The 16,681-nt window shown below is 41.2% G+C and overlaps 1 protein-coding gene across 8 annotated transcripts in view; it reads right to left on the minus strand.

The window, feature by feature from the left end:
• The window catches only part of agtpbp1 (ATP/GTP binding carboxypeptidase 1), a 340,116-nt gene that overhangs the window by 185,209 nt on the left and 138,226 nt on the right, over positions 1 to 16,681 (minus strand). For all 8 annotated transcript variants that reach the window (XM_043713129.1, XM_043713111.1, XM_043713092.1 and 5 more), the window contains one exon: positions 77 to 140. In XM_043713129.1, the coding sequence (XP_043569064.1) occupies positions 77 to 140 (64 nt within the window). The remainder of the gene's footprint in view (positions 1 to 76; positions 141 to 16,681) is intronic.

Here is a 16,681-nt window from a genome sequence, read left to right on the forward strand (position 1 = left end):
TCAAAATCTTAACTAAACGTTAAATCAGGGGCAGGAGAAACTGCATCTAAATAAAAAAAATTCTCTTCAAACTTACCCACTGAAACCAGTTCATTAATTATGTTGAGGATATTCAGCGTAGTCTGTAGATCATGAGTGTTCTGAAAGAAGACAGATTTTTTTTCTTCACCAGCTGTCAAAGGAACCTTACTGTGCATGAGTGTTTTCAGTCTTTTAAACCAGTTAGTGTAAAAATGCTATAAAAGCCCAACACACCACAGTCATGACATCATTTTATTTTGCTGCAGTGTCCCCTCAGGAAAGCACCAATTTCACATATAAAAGAGGAACTTAAATTTTTATGTTATAATTTACCTTTACAATGCAGAGAACTGCTCAGAATCACCCACATGACAGTTTCTGTGACTGTAGTCATGATTTGGAGATGCCAGTGTTGGACTGGAGTGTACAAAGTTAAAAATCACACAACACCAGGTTATAGTCCAACAGGTTTAATTGGAAGTACACTAGCTTTCAGAGTGATGCTCCTTCAACAGGTGATTGACAATCAGGTGATTTTTAAATCTGTGATTGTAGTTAACTTTCAAAAGCTGAAGATCTAAATTGGTTGCACCAATGTTAACTGATTATATTTATTAATTTACTCCTTTGTGCAGCAAACAAAGATATTTAAACAAAAGTAATTCCAATGGCATTGAGAACGTAAATAAATAAATTGACAATAGCTAGGGTAAGTGCACCATAGTAAATGATGCAGTGGTCATTTTTCTACCTTTGGGTCAGGAGCCTGGGTTCAAGACCCGCCTGCTTTAAGAGGTGAGGCATAACATGTCTGAATATATTGATTAAAAATGTTTAAACTTTGTAATTGTGATACAATTTACTCTGCAACAGCCATACTTTGCATTTAAAAAAAAATCGAAAGGCAGTGATATTAACAGATTCTGAGCAGACCTGAATGACAGCAAATAATCAAAAAAAATTATGTTCCCTCTAAATTTAAAATACTGAAATATTAAGTGCAAAGTAAGTCTCTGAAGTGCCATAAAACTCTGAGGCTAGTTTTCCAAGATGAACTCCAGGTCCATCGCTGAGATCCACCACCATCAGCTTCAATTCCAGCTAAAGATCATGTGCATTTTGAGTCTGGATTCATATTTCAGTTAGATTTTTAGCATTCTTTACTTTCACAACAAGATTTCTGAGATAGAATAACAACCAATTCTAAATGATACAAAGTGCATCTAAGGTTTTATAAGCTTCTTACATATCACAATTTAGATGAATTTACAACTGCTCATTTCTCAGAGGAAAAATTACAGGATGATTGAGAAAGAGCAGGAGAGTAGGATTAATTAAATGGCTCAACTAAAGAGGCAGTACAGTTATACCTCACCTGGACAGCATGCTGGAAATCAAGTTCCAGTATGCCCAGAGTCAAGACAAAAATTCGCCAATTTACTTGTTTTAGACCCAGGTTTTCTTCAGGCACAAACTGCATTTTGTCACTGCAGAGAAATGACCAGTACCTTCCTTTTCAGAGGTCCAAAGCCTTCTGACCAAACAGTCACACCCACAAGTTGTTCATCTACTTTGGGAGCTAATCACATAGTTCTTGGCCAGCAAAAGGCTGTTGTCACTGAAAATTGGACTCCATTCCACAGACCAATTAGCCACCCTTGACAAATCTTTGTACACATCTCTGACTCTTGCCTTCCCTGCTGCTTGATTAAACAGCAGTGTAAATGGCACTTACAATGAGTGTTGGCAACTTATTTTTAAAAAAGTATAATCATCCTTTCAGCAATCTTTGATTTCTTAAACCGATTTTTTGCCACTTCAGTTCACAATCACAAACCAGAAAAGTAAAAAGCTTTTGTTTTAGCAGACACAATGGGCCAAGAGGTTTCTTTCTGCACTGTATTATTCTATGATTATAGCTTCATTGGGTTTATATTTGATGCGTATCTCAAAACTCACGACAGTTTGGAATCTAAAATATCAATAAGCCTTTTAGTTTATTAGTGTGATGAGGTGCATTTTAAAACAGCCATATTATTATACTTATTTTGGGTATTTCAGGAGTTAGACAATTGTGGCTAGAAACCCCGTTCAACAATCCCAATTTATTTGTCTAGTCTAGGTTGACATGTCACTACAGTGGGAACTCCATATTGCCAAAGTGCGCATTGTTTCAATGAGGCAGTGACAAACATCTTCACTGTCTGTTTTGTTAACATTAAAGGATCCTCTTGGCAACATCTGAAGAACAGTATTGAGAGTGTGGTGCTGGAAATGCACAGTATGTCAGGCAGCATCCGAGGAGCAGCAGAATCGACATTTTGGGCATAAGCCCTTCATCAGGACTTCCTGATGAAGGGCTTATGCCCGAAACATCGATTCTCCTGCTCCTCGGATGCTGCCTGACATACTGTGCATTTCCAGCACCAAACTCTCAACTCTGATCTCCAGCATCTGCAGTCCTCATTTTCTCCAGCATCTGAAGAAGAGTATGTTCTCCCAGTCACATAATGTTTCCTTCAGAAGACACCAAATCCACAGATAAGAAAATTGTCTACCATATCAAGTTACAAATAGTGTGGGTACCCATGCAAGTCATGTAAAGGAGTGACACTATACGATAGGGCTGAGCAAAACACAAAGCCACATACACAAACAAATAATAACTTATACTGCATCTTTATCATAACGAAATGTCACACGACACTTCATAGGAGCATCATAAAACAAAATATTACTCTAAGTCACAAAAGAAATATTGGGTCAAATGACTTCCCCCACTCCTGACATAGGACTCAAAAAGACAAGTGAGTACTCAATGAATGGCAGACTTGATGGCCAAAGGACCTCTTCTGAACTGTACGTTTCTATGACCAAAAGCTTGGTAAGAGATCTAGATTTTAAGAGTGCCATAATGGAGGAATGAGAGATACAGGGCTGAAGAGATATACAAAGGGAATTCCAGATCTTGGGGCAAAAGGAACCGAAGGTACGGCCACCAACGGTGGTGGTGTGATGAAGAGACTAAATTAGAGGAACACAAATGGGCGGTGGAAATCACAAAGATTACAATATAGGAAAATGTAGTTGTGGATATATTTGAATACAAGGATGAGAATCTTAAACTCAAGATTTCACTTGACCTGGAACCAATATAAATCCTAAGCACAGGGTGCTAGCAGAATGGAAGTTGTAATAAGTTAAGGTATGATAGGCAAAGTACTGGATGACCTCAAGCTAATGGAGGGTAGAATGTGGGAGACTAGTTGACAGTGGTGGGGTGGATGAGGACTGGATGAGGTGGCAGATAACAAAGACATGTGTGATGGTTTCAGCAGATGAGATATGCTGTAGATGATATCAAGTGATGTTACTGAGATGGGATGAAAGAAGTCATACAGTCAAAAGCTGTATGGCACAGAAACAGACTCTTCAGTCCAACTTGTCCATGCTGACCAGATATCCTAATCTAATCTAGTTCCATTTGCCAGCATGTGGCCCACACCCTCTAAATCCTTCTTCTTGTGCATATACCCATCCAAGTGTCTTTTAAATGCCATAATTGTACCAGCCTCCACCACTTTCTCTTGCAGCTCATTCCATAAACGCACCACCCTCTGTGTGAAAAAATTCCCCCTTACGTCCCTTTTATGTCTTTCCCCTCTTATCCTAAACCTATGCACTCTCATTCTGGACTCCCCTGGCCCAGGAAAATATATTGTCTATTTACCTATCCATGCCCCTCATGATTTTATAAACTTCTATAAGGTCACTTCTCAGCCTCCGACGCTCCAGGGAAAACTGCCCAAGCCTATTCAGCTTCTCCCTATAGCTCAAATCCTCTCACCCTGGCAACATCCTTGTAAATCTTTTCTGAACCCTTTCAAGTTTACAACATCCTTCCGATAGGAAGGACAGCAGAATTACACGCAATATTTCAAAAGTGGCCTAACCTATGTCCTGTACAGCTGCAACATGATGTCAACACTCAAAACTCTGACCAGTAAGTCCTCAAGATGGCACTGCAAAGCAGTACAATAAAGAAAGTTTTCAACCTTTTAAAATGCCTGTGGAATAAAAATGACTTGTAAGATTTTGTAACAGTTGTAAAATCAACTTTCTTGAAGAAGAAATATTGGTCAATGTCAACTGGCAACCTTTCACCTGGAAGCATTACCAACAGGAAGTTGTTGAGGAAAAGATGTGATTGGTCTAAAACAGAAAAGATGTTACTATTGTAAAGTAGTTAGGCTGATTCAAGGGAACAGTTGGCCAGTAAAGAAATGCATACACACAGAAAATATCTTGAGACAGAAAGGCAGCGACACTAAATTGTCTTGCTGAAAATGGTCACCATGAAAGTTTGAGGTGAAAAATCTTGTCTAATAGAACTCCTGATCTACCCTGTCTGCATAAAGAACAGCACATTGTCTGCAGGGAGTGTTGCAAGTGCCTGTTGCTCTGAAAAGGTGCATCTTTGGTGTATCCACCATTTAAAGTGAATTTAACATTTTATTCAAATAACAATTTTTCTGTTAATCATTTGAGGTTCGTCCAATAAATGATGAGATTTTGGTATATCATTTCCCTACAGTGATCATAACACCACAAATAGGATGTCAGTAGCTCATCTCAGATTCAAATATAACTCCAATGTTGTGGACAGACTGATTTAACCTCAGATAGCTGCAGGCTAAGGAATACAGTCACTATTCATGAAACAATATGGAGTGTTGTCAAAAAAATTTAATTTAGTTTCTCAATAATTAATTGGAAGAAATTTCTGCTGAACTAGTACTGGGTGTTGCAGAAGTCATCTGATAATTTGGCAACAGTGAACAAATCAAGTAGTAAAATTGGACGGCTTCATTGTACATTTGAAATCCACTGCCACGTCTTCAGGTGATGCTGCTGAAGGTGTAGCTTTGAGGTGAGAAATAGGAAGGAACCAGCATTTATTTCTTGGGGGACCAAAGTAGTGGGGGACTAGCTGGAACAAAAAGTCATTGAAAGTGACACTCTGGATATAATTTGATAAATAACAATGGACTTGAATAATAGCAGTCCAGCATAACTATATGACAGTGGAAAGGAGTTACAGGAGAATGGGGCAGTTAACAGTAGCAAAGCTGGAGATTGGTTAAGAAGGATGGAGAGGAAAGGTTTACCATTGTCAAAATCACATTAGGTATTCATTTGAAAGTTTGGAAAGAGCTGTTTTGGTAGTGGTAGGAACAGAAACTCCAAACAGAGTTCAGCTATCTGAGATTAAACCAGTCTGTTCACAACATGCAGTTACATTCAGGAAAGATAGTAAGGGATTTAGGAAAAGAAAGAAATAGGAGTAGCAGCAGGCCATTTGACCTTTTGAACGTGCTACACCCTAATAAAATCATAGCTAGTCTGAATGTGGCCTTAGCTCCCTCCTGCCACCCATAATTCTCAACGTCCATGTCAATCAAAAATATAACTCAGCCTTAAATATATTCAATGACTGTTCACTGGGGCAGATAATTCTGAACACTAACAACCCTCTAGAAGAAGTTGCCTCAGAAAAATCTGTCTTAAATAGGAGATCCCCTTTTATCAAACTATGCCCCTTTATTTCTAGATTGCCCTCAACATCTTTCCTGTCAAGCCTACTTGGAATATCCTGTTACAGTAATATCACCTCGCAATCGTTTAAAATCCAATGAGTATAGGCACATGTTGCTCAACATTTCCTTATGAGACAACTCCTTCATGCTATGTATCAGCCTGATGAATCTTTTCTGAAACATGCAAGTACATTACATGAGAAAGACAACCAAAACTGTTCAGAGGATCGATTCGTAGTCTCACTAATGTCCAATGAAGGCAGAGATAGAATTTCCTACTTTTACACTCATAAAAGGCTCACATTCAACTTGTATTCCTATATGAGCTAATCTTTTGTGATTTAAGTACAAGAACATCCAGGTGCCTCCATCTGGCAGTATTTTGCAAGATCTCTCCACTTTAATACTTTTTTATTCCTCTTGCCACATTGTATAAATTTTTTCCCCATATTACCTTCCACCTGCCAAGTTTTTGCCCGCTCACTCATATCCTCCTATGAATTTGCTTTCTTATCTATCTTTGCATCATCAGCAAATTTTGTTAGAATGGTCTGTCCTTTCAAGGTCATTAATATAGATTTGAGGCCCTAATCTGATCCCTGACCATTCTACAAGTTTACTAAATTGTTGAGTGATTTCCAAATTCTAAAGACTTTTTGAAGATTACAAACAATGCATCCACTAAATGCAGCATTTCTTTTAAAACTGTAAGGAATCAGATCAAAGGGTCTTCAATCCCATTTCTTTTTCCTTTGGAGATCAAAAAGTTCTTTCCTCCTTCTTACATTTCAATGTTCTAGTATTCTTCTGATGATTTTCATGAACGCTATAGTTCAATCAATGTTCAATGTAACCACAAAGTTTTAGTTTTTCATGGGATGTGGGCTGAGATGCTATCGCTATTGCCATGATTACTTTAGCAACTATCTTCCCCAATTCTCTGTGTGTTTCTATCCATAGGTCCTGTGGTATGGAACCTTTGGCCCTGAGGCAGTTTGGCTTACTACAGAATGCTAGGAGATAGTGAAGACCGGAGATGCTGGAGAAGTCAGAGCCGATAAAGCGTGGTGCTTGAAAAAGCACAGCAGGTCAGGCAGCATCTGAGAAGCAACAGAATCAAAATTGCAGGCATAACCCTTCATCAGTACTGCTAAATGTCTGATGAAGGGTTATGCAGGAATCGTTGATTCTCTTGCTTCACAGATGCGGCCTGACCTGCTGTCCTTTTTCCAGTGCCACACTTTATCAACTCTTGCTACAGAATTCTACCCACTTGGACCATTTTTTAAACAGATATCGTTTGAGTGCATCTTCCAAATATTGACACAGAGATGCCTTACCCAATTTAATTACTTTTTGGGGTAGGGAGGTATGTAAGGGCTCAACAGATGCCAATGTCTTTGGAGTCCTCACGCAAGAGGTAAAAGCCTGTGCGCCTCTAGGCTGACTTCTTCAGAGGTCCATTATATCCCACTATCCCTGTCCAACTTGTGCTTTGCTGTTCAATTTCCAGAACACCTAGTTTATTGTCCAAAATTGTTTGGTCCTGATGTCTCATTCAGTCACTTAAATCCTGTCTTTGGCACTGAGCACCTGCTCTCTTAACAACTGACTCAGGCTGAACATTCAGGACACCAAGCTAAGTTAGTGGTTTGCGTTCAGAGGATCCAGTAGTCACTCTTATCCAAGAACACCAAGAGATAACAAAGGTCGTTTGAGCCCTTTAGAACCCATCAGGCATTTCCACCAATAGGTTATAAATGAACTAACCCAGGTATCCCAAAACACCAGAACGGTCAAATCACAAATGGATAAATGGATAGTGAGAAATTTGTTATTTGTATTTGTGAAAATACAATAAAATGTGGAAAAGTCACCACAAAAACAGCGCCATACAATTACATAAATAATATATTAAGAAAATGAGATTTTTTTAAAACAAGTATCATTTTTTGCTCATTCCACAGCCTTCTGGTTTCACAAACCGGCCACTGCCAAAGTTCAGGGCCTGCCCAACTGCTGAGGATGGGGGCTGCCACAATTGCAATTGAAGACTTCTCCAAATTCCAAGGGACTGGGTCCTATCCATCTGCCAAGGATTGGAGAGCTGTCCAACTGTAGACCGGGGGCCTGTTGAAACTGCCTCACCTCAGCAGCAGAAAGAAGAAAAGACAAAGTAGATTCAAAAGGGTGAATGTAAGAAATATTAGCAATTAATTTAAAAAAGCAAGGATGTGTCTGGTCAGCTGAAAGGGAGTGGGCAGTCAGGAGCCCGAACACTACCTAATCTGTTATCTCCACCATCTTGCTATCAAAACAAAATACAAGTTGTTACCAATGCAAACTGTTATAACTTTATTAAGGAACAAGTTACATACTAATTTTGATCTTTAATACTAATGCTAAGACTTTAATACTGACAATGCTGTTCCTAATCCTGCCCAAATCTCTTAGTCATTACAATACTTCCCAGAGTCTCGTGTAACTTTAGTCTGGTTCACAAAGTCATTGTTCTCTTTCACTCTGGCGATCCGTCAGTCTTTGCCTTTGCCACACCAGTCGTTGCTTCTTCATTGCCAGAAAGTAAAAGAGATTGATCTGCAGGTAAGCCCTGTTTTGATACATATTTTGATGGTTTTCTGGCCAATCAGGGAGATTGGTGTAGTGTTTGAAACATTGACAACTGTTTGAATGGCTCACTAATGTTTGTTTCTTTGTGCAGCAGAGATTGGGTGCCTTTCTGTCGGGCTTCTGGTTGAAAATTGCATTTCTCCTTTGTTTGATTGAACTGTTGATGAGATGTGACCTTTTATACAATGCTAACCTCATTTGTGCCTGCTGTGTTTGTATTGTGTCTAGTTTAATCGGTTTTCAATTTGCCGAGCATTACTTGGCCAATGTATCCCATTTCCAGCATTCCTTGCTGTTTAGCCAAGTTAACAATCTACTTGGGGTTTAGCAGCCATATGATTGCTACAGTTCCACACAATGGTCTTCTCTAATAATGGAGACTCTAACCATTGCTCCTTGACGTTTAAAGGCATTACGTGAATCCCCTATCAACATCATTCTGGGGATTACCATTGGTGTGTGAGGAATTTAACCTAACTGAGGTCGACCATAACACAAGCTGTGACTCTTAGTAAGGGTCTGGGAAAAGGAAGTCAAGGAACAGGACAGATAAAGAAAACAGTCCGCACAAGTGTAGTTCAGCTGACCTCCAGCCTGGATGGATGGGATTGGGGTGGGGGGCTAAATTTGAATCTAGGAGATGAAGGAACAATGTCCTTCAGATGAGTTCCCTGCCCCCAGGTTATGGGAATTCCCACCAACAGCTCCCAAACTGAATACATACTGTGATTGTGCTGAACCAGCCATTTCGTTTGGGACTGTCGAACATCTAAGATTCAAATCCTGGAAGACTGGTAAGATGGCTCAACACCCACGTTATCATCCTAGCAGCATCAGGTAGAGCAAATGCCCTTAGAGGATCCAGCATAATGAGCCCACATAGCTTGGGTAGAAACCACAACATTTTTTTGATGCACAATGAGACTATATTGTGGTGTGCAGCTGCGCCAGTCTGGGTGAGTGACACTACATGGGACTGCATGGGAGACCCCTGGTAACTAGAATTAACAATAGGCCCTTTGAATTCTTCTGGGACACCAGCAATCCCTGACAGCCTTAAACAAAATCAGACGTAGTGTGGCACACCTTTAGCAGTTTCACCAGCCATGTACAACTGGGAAGTGAGACATACCCAGCATCCTTCAGGTGGGGAAATTTGATCTTCCAGCACCGAGTTATCTGACTCCCCCCAATACCAGATCTGGAGCACATCGTAGGGATTATGCACAAATATGTCCTTTCCTTTGACATTCGTAATCAGTGTGTCTGGCAAATGGTCAGCTCTGACAACTACTCCACAGAAATCTCCGTTGTACATTGCCAATATAAAATTTGCACCTTTGGTGAATTATGGATAAAACTCTCAGGGTTGACCGGCAATATAGAGACTCAGAATATTATGAGGAGACACACACACACACGCCTTCACCCAGCACAAACACGATTGTGGGTTTCTAGGCTTCTCATACGCTGTTGGTTTAAACACCAGACTCAAAACATACCCCTATCCAATTACTATTAGAGGGTAGAATCAAAAATGACATGGTGATCCAGAACTGCATGGCAAGGTGGACCCTTACAGTCCAAAGAAGGAATATTAATGTTAACAACCATCAGAGTACTCAACTTTTTAAACAGACCTCAACTACTGCGGTGGTGCACACCAGTACCAAGTTATTGCTACTAGCAACCCCGATTGGCCATTTGGGTAGGATGGTCCTCTATGGTCAAAAATGCGATCAGAAAACAGGTTATGGCTTTTATGTTGAGGATCACAGGGAATGGAAATAACATTAGAGCTCCCCAGCCACATGAGTGCACAAGCCACCAATCAGGAACAGTTCTGGCCACAGCAAGATATCCATTTTGCCAGCATGTACATCTGCACCAGCCTCACAGATGACCTCCCACTCAAGGAAAAGCAGGGCTTTGTCTCTGCAGACAGAAAGACCCTTTCATCTGCACCTCTGTTAAAATACATTTACTAGCAAACTCAAGGGCAGAATTATCATGTTGTAAAAGCCCATCATAAAACCTCACCAGCCAGAAACATGGAAGTAGATGCACTGGCCAAGCAGGGGGAGTAACAAGGGCAACCCTTGCAGCCACCAATCCCTGAACCAAAGCTAACCATGGCCATCACAGTCAAACAGATAAACATTGAGGATCTTAAACAAGCTGATTTCTGACCCAGATTTGAACTACACCCAGGCAGCTAGAACAATTGGGAAAGTAAAATTTCAAACAACAATGGCCTGGGCTTAAAAGATAGTCTCAATGTAGTATGACTTCATGACCACAATCAAATAATTTATCAATATCATGACATCCATGGACATCAAAAAGGTCGATACACCAAGGAAAGTATTAAAGATTAATATGTGTACAGAACAAACCATACCAATACATTAACAAGAGCATCTTAAGGCATGTAATTAGCTGAAGGTTGGCCCATGTACCAATCTTCAGCTTGACTACACAGGACCTCTACCTACCTATCCAAGGGTATTCAAATATGTTCTGGTTATCACTGATACCTTTACCAAATGGATTGAAGTGCTCTCCACATGCACAAGCATGGCAAAGATCATGGCTAAGATTTTAGTGCAACAGGTTTTCATAAGGTGGGGCCTTCACCGTGATGCTGAATCTGAACAGGGCATCCACTTCACCAGACAAGTCATGCAAAAACTTACGATGCTCTTCAGCATCAACCAAATGTTTCATATCTCTACCATCGCAAATCCAGAGGTATCATTGAGCTCATTAATTGAACCCTTAAAGGCCTACTTAGAAAAACTGAGCAAAGGAGCAGCACCACATGGGATATTGTACTACCCCTTGGCCTCATGACTGTAAGGAACTCTGTTTCAAGGTCCACAGGGTTTATTACAGCTCCTGATCACAAGGTAACACAAGCGGCATCAAGCCTCTACTAGGCTTGGAACTATCAGAACACAAAATAGACACACACACCCATGAATTTACTACCCCCACAGTGCTTGAAAACATAAAAGCTGATGAATAGTTGCAGCAATAAAATGGGACAAAACATAAACAGAGTCAGGCTTATTTCAACAGCAAAGACCCCCAAGGTAGGGCAACAGGTTATGCTCCAAGTCTGTCAGCCTGACTCCTTCCGAGCCCCCAGGCTTTCAGAACCCCACACCATCGTGGATAAAGTTAACTCCTAGGGATATAAACTTTTGTAGCACCACATAAACCAAATGAAGCCCTATATTCCTCAAAATAACTCCAACTTTCACACCCTATGTGGGAAGTGGAGTCTGATACAAGCTGAGAATTGGACGATACCAGTAACCCCTAGGCCGCGACTGTGGATCCGTCCTTGTACACCACCATTGATAAAGAGTCCAATGCCAACTTCTTTTTGATCTAGACATTGGTCTCCTCTTCTAGAGGCAACACAGGCACAAAATACAAAACAGATTAAAAGAATACATCAAAGGAAGACAACTGCCCTACCCCTACACTAATGACTATCTCCGATGAAAATGCAGACTGACTGGGCCCTGGCACAATGGACCCACCCACAACCCCAACTCAACTGTCACTATTCACTGAACCCCAACATCATCTGTCATTTATGTTGATAAGAGGAGGCTGTGACAGGAATTAATGACAATTTGACAATTGAGTAATGTTACTTAAAATATGAGTCAGGTGTTGAACAGTAATACTGACAGCAACTACTCTTGATCTCTTTTAGGAAGCATGATGGAGAAAACACTCCAAGGCAAGAATGAAGTCTACTCGAAGCCTTTTGTTTCTGCATGATTAAGTATTGTTGCTTTACATAACATTGTTGCATAGGCTAATAGGAAACCAAGGTATCCAGGATACCTATGGGACAACCCCACTTGATGCTGCAGTGTATATGGATAAGATCCTTTGGGTTCACCCTTTGCAATTGGGTAATTTTGGGTCTGATAATCAACTTATATAGTGTACAGAAAACCCAATGGGAGTTCCACACTTTGTTACATGAGTGTAGGAATCACAGATGGTTGGTGGAAGCTTTTGAAAACAGGTGCATGGAAGTGAAATGCCTAGCACACAGCCCGGCCAAAGGATTGGAGTTATGCCAAAGATGCCGTAGGAGGCGCCACCCAGGAGCATTTCTAAAATATTAAATTAAAAACAGACCCAAGGCCAGCAGTAAAGGTCCTTTCCCCAATCTGGCTCACAAGCCTCCCAGGTCCACGTAACGGACTGGTGATTAAACCCACAGACAAAATTTTGTTCGACAATATCCACCACAACTTCATGCCAATAACAATAGATATATCACAGCTACAGGATCCAGCACAGAAATGGTGTGCCCTTCCCCACTGAAGACCATACTCATATTTAACTTGCATGACAATGGGATGAGGGACATGAGAATATGAGGGCAAACCTCACCCCGTAACTAATGAGCAAAAGTAGGGAACTCCTTAATGATCTAGCTCCAGCATACGTGGCAGGAGTGTCAAAGTTATTATCTTTGATTTAGCCAATATAGACAAAAGACTCAGGATCTTGACCCAATAATTCAAACAAACCTTGGAGGAATTAAACAAGAACATAGAGGAAACAACAGGATAATTGACAAGAACTGGGCTAGCCACCACCTAGTGATCATATTCAAAGGTCATGCAGGTGACAAAATCTGACTTGTTTAGCATCTATGGAAACTGGCTGGTTGAACAACTGAGGGAAGACCTCACACAAGCTAGCCAGTGAAAGTCCCATCCTGGATCAGTGATAAACAGCTGGAACATCTGGTCCAAGGAAAAAGGTATGTCAACATTGCTTCCAACTAAGGCAGTTAACCAAGGAGTGGTTCAAAGACAGCTGCAATGGCACTCTCGGCGAGATCAGAGGCTTGGTGCTCGGAATCCCAATCATTCCTCGCAATACAGTGGAGTTGAGAACTTTTGGAGTCAAAAATATGGGCATTATAAAGAAAGAAATGTGGATGGGGTATCATGGTACTCTTTCATATTCTATAAAAACAAGGGGCACACTGATAGGGACAATAAAAATGAACACAAACAAATGGACTACACCATCCTATGTCTATAGTGTGTATGTTCTAATGAACATGCCATGTATGGTTTAAAACAAGTATTGATTTGAACTACACTTTGGAGGCTATAGGAGTGTGAGGACTGACATCAAGAGAGTCTCATACGGGGTGGGGAAGGGGGTAAATACTGTGTCACCACTTCAATCAAGAAGCACCAATGTGGGGATTCAACCTGTTATGTCATTGATACCACTTTTAGTACTAAACCTCACATTCCCACACAGATAGGCCTAACAGAACCAACATCTATTAAAGGCAAGTGACATTCATAAATGCTAGTGACAAATTAAGTTAATCTCTTGGGAAATATTTTGAAAATATGACACAAATATAAAGCTTCTCCCAGAGAAGTTGGACCAAGTCCAAATGCAGTAAATGAGAGCCGAAACCACAATACAAAGCACAAAAGAGTTAAAAGATCTGATAGATGAGATTAAACCCACAACTGTACAATAACGTTAGGAACGGAGGCTCAAATACACACATTCATCCGTGGACTTTCCTCCTTTCATATTTAGCTGTAGTCTTAATTGCATTTACTTTGGCATACTTCACTGGGCAGTTAAAATTGCCAACTGGAAAAGAGATATCCTAACAGATGGACATGCTCACTATCAGAAATGCATACACACACCTGCATGGGTGTGTATGATAGAAGGATCTCCCAGAATTATTATTATTACAACCCTCACTTCTATTGCTCTTGTTCCTGGATTTTGTATGTTGTAACACAATGTCTATGTATTTGAGGCTCTCAAATTCTCTAAGGGTTGTCACAATGAATTGTTTTTTCCTCTCTCAGGCTGTATATGTAATCAAATCACTCATCAAACGTACAGTGATAGGCTTGTCCAACGTATGCAATAGCTTTCATAGAACATAGAACATAGAACAGTACAGCACAGAACAGGCCCTTCAGCCCACGATGTTGTGCCGACCATTGATGCTCATGTAAGGTAAACCAAATGTACGAACCCTCAAATTTCTGTGACCATATGCATGTCCAGCAGTCTCTTAAATATCCCCAATGACCTCGCTTCCACAACTGCTGCTGGCAATGCATTCCATGCTCCAACAACTCTCTGCGTAAAGAACCCGCCTCTGACATCCCCTTGCCACCAAACAGCTTAAAACTATGACCCCTCGTTTTAACAATGTCTGCCCGGGGAAAAGTCTCTGGCTATCAACTCTACCCATGCCTCTCATTATCTTGTACACCTCAATTAGATCCCCTCTCTTCCTTCTTTTTTCCAATGAAAAAAGTCCGAGCTCAGTCAACCTCTCTCTGTAAGGTAAGCCCTCCATTCCAGGCAGCATCCTGGTAAACCTCCTCTGAACCCTCTCCAAAGCATCCATATCTTTCCTATAATAGGGCGACCAGAACTGGACACAGTATTCCAAGTGCATTCTAACCAAAGTTTTATGGAGCTGCAACAAGATCTCATGGCTCTTAAACTCAATCCCCCTGTTAATGAAAGCCAAAACACCATATGCTTTCTTAACAACCCTGTCTACTTGGTGGCAATTTTAAGGGATCTATGTACCTGCACACCAAGATCCTGCTGTTCCTCCACAATGCCAAGAATCCTGTCTTTAATCCTGTACTCAAATTTCAAGTTCGACCTTCCAAAATGCATCACTTTTCATTTATCCAGGTTGAACTCCATTTGCCACCTCTCAGCCCATCTCTGCATTCTGTCAATGTCACGCTGCAGCCTACAACAGTCCTCTATACTGTCAACGACACCTCCAACCTTTGTGTCATATGCAAACTTGCTAACCCATCCTTCAATCTCCTCATCCAAGTCATTAATAAAAATTACAGAGTAGAGGCCCCAAGAACAGAGCCCTGTGGAACACTACTCACCACTGACTTTCAGGCAGAATACTTTCCTTCCACTACCACTCGCTGTCTTCTGTCGACCAGCCAATTCTGTATCCAGACAGCTAAATTTCCCTGTATCTCATTCCTCCTGGCTGTCTGAACGAGCCTACCATGGGGAACCTTATCAAATTCATAATGACACATAGCCTCCTCTCCCTAATAACAACTAAAATTAATCTTTTAAAATTAAGTTTAAACTATATCTGCATGAGTTTTTTCTGTTCAGAAAGGATGAAGAATGTAGCAGCCTCATTGATGCTAAAACGCAAGTAGATTGCCAACTTGGCCAATCAGCAAGGGATACTGGGTATGGGACACATTGACAAAGTAAAGCTGTGCAAATTGTAAACCCATAAGTTAAACAGTACAAACACAGCAGCCAGGTGCTAATGGCATCAGCATAGTGTAAAAGGATACATCTCATCAATTGTTGAACCAAAAGGGGATTGCATATTTTCAATCATAAACAAGACAGAAAGGTACCCAGCCTCTGCTACACAAAGAAACAAACATTAGGAAGCCATCCAAACAATGGACAATGTTTCACACCATTAAGCCAATCTCTGTGATTAGCCAGAACTAAAGCAAGTTCCAGAAAACCATCCAAATTAACAACATAAAAAACAGGGCTTTCCTGTAGATCAATCTCTTGGACTTTCTAGTGACGAAGAAGCAGAGACCATGTGGCAAAGGCAAAGGCCAACTGAGTGTCTGGAGTAAAAGAGAAAAAATGACACTGTGAACCCGACTAAAGTTACAAGAGACTCTGGGAAGTATTGCAACAACTAAGGGGATTGGACAGGATTAATAATAGTATTGCTAGGATTAAAGTCTTACTATTACTTTTTTCTTAATAAAGGTGCAATTGTTTGCATTGGTACCAACTTGTACCTATAGTGATTTCACCATTCTGGTGTTATGGGACACCTGGGTAAATTCATTTATAGTCTGGCGCACTGACCTCTACACCGCTGAAGCCAAATGCCAACTCGAGGACACCTCTTCCTACCGCCCCCTCGATCATGACCCCACCCCCCATCACCAAACCATCATCTCCCAGACCAGACAGAACCTCATCACCTCAGCAGATCTCCCACCCACTGCTTCCAACCTCATAGTCCGGGAACCCTGTACTGCCCGGTTCTACCTCCTTCCGAAGATCCACAAGCCTGACCACCCTGGCCGACCCACTGAACTCAGCATGCTCCTGCCCCACTGAACTCACCTCTACCTACCTCGACACTGTCCAATCCCCCCTAGTCCAGGAATTCCCCACATATGTTCGAGACACCAACCACGCCCTCCACCTCCTCCAAGACATCCGTTTCCCTGGCCCCCAACGCCTCATCTTCACCATGGATATCCAATCCCCCTACACCTCCATCCGCCAATGACCAGGGCCTCCAAGCCCTCCGTTTCTTCCTCTCCCGACGTCCCCAACAGTACCCTTCCACC

This window comes from Chiloscyllium plagiosum, chromosome 2 (genome assembly GCF_004010195.1).
Source record: "Chiloscyllium plagiosum isolate BGI_BamShark_2017 chromosome 2, ASM401019v2, whole genome shotgun sequence".
NCBI lineage: Eukaryota > Metazoa > Chordata > Chondrichthyes > Orectolobiformes > Hemiscylliidae > Chiloscyllium > Chiloscyllium plagiosum.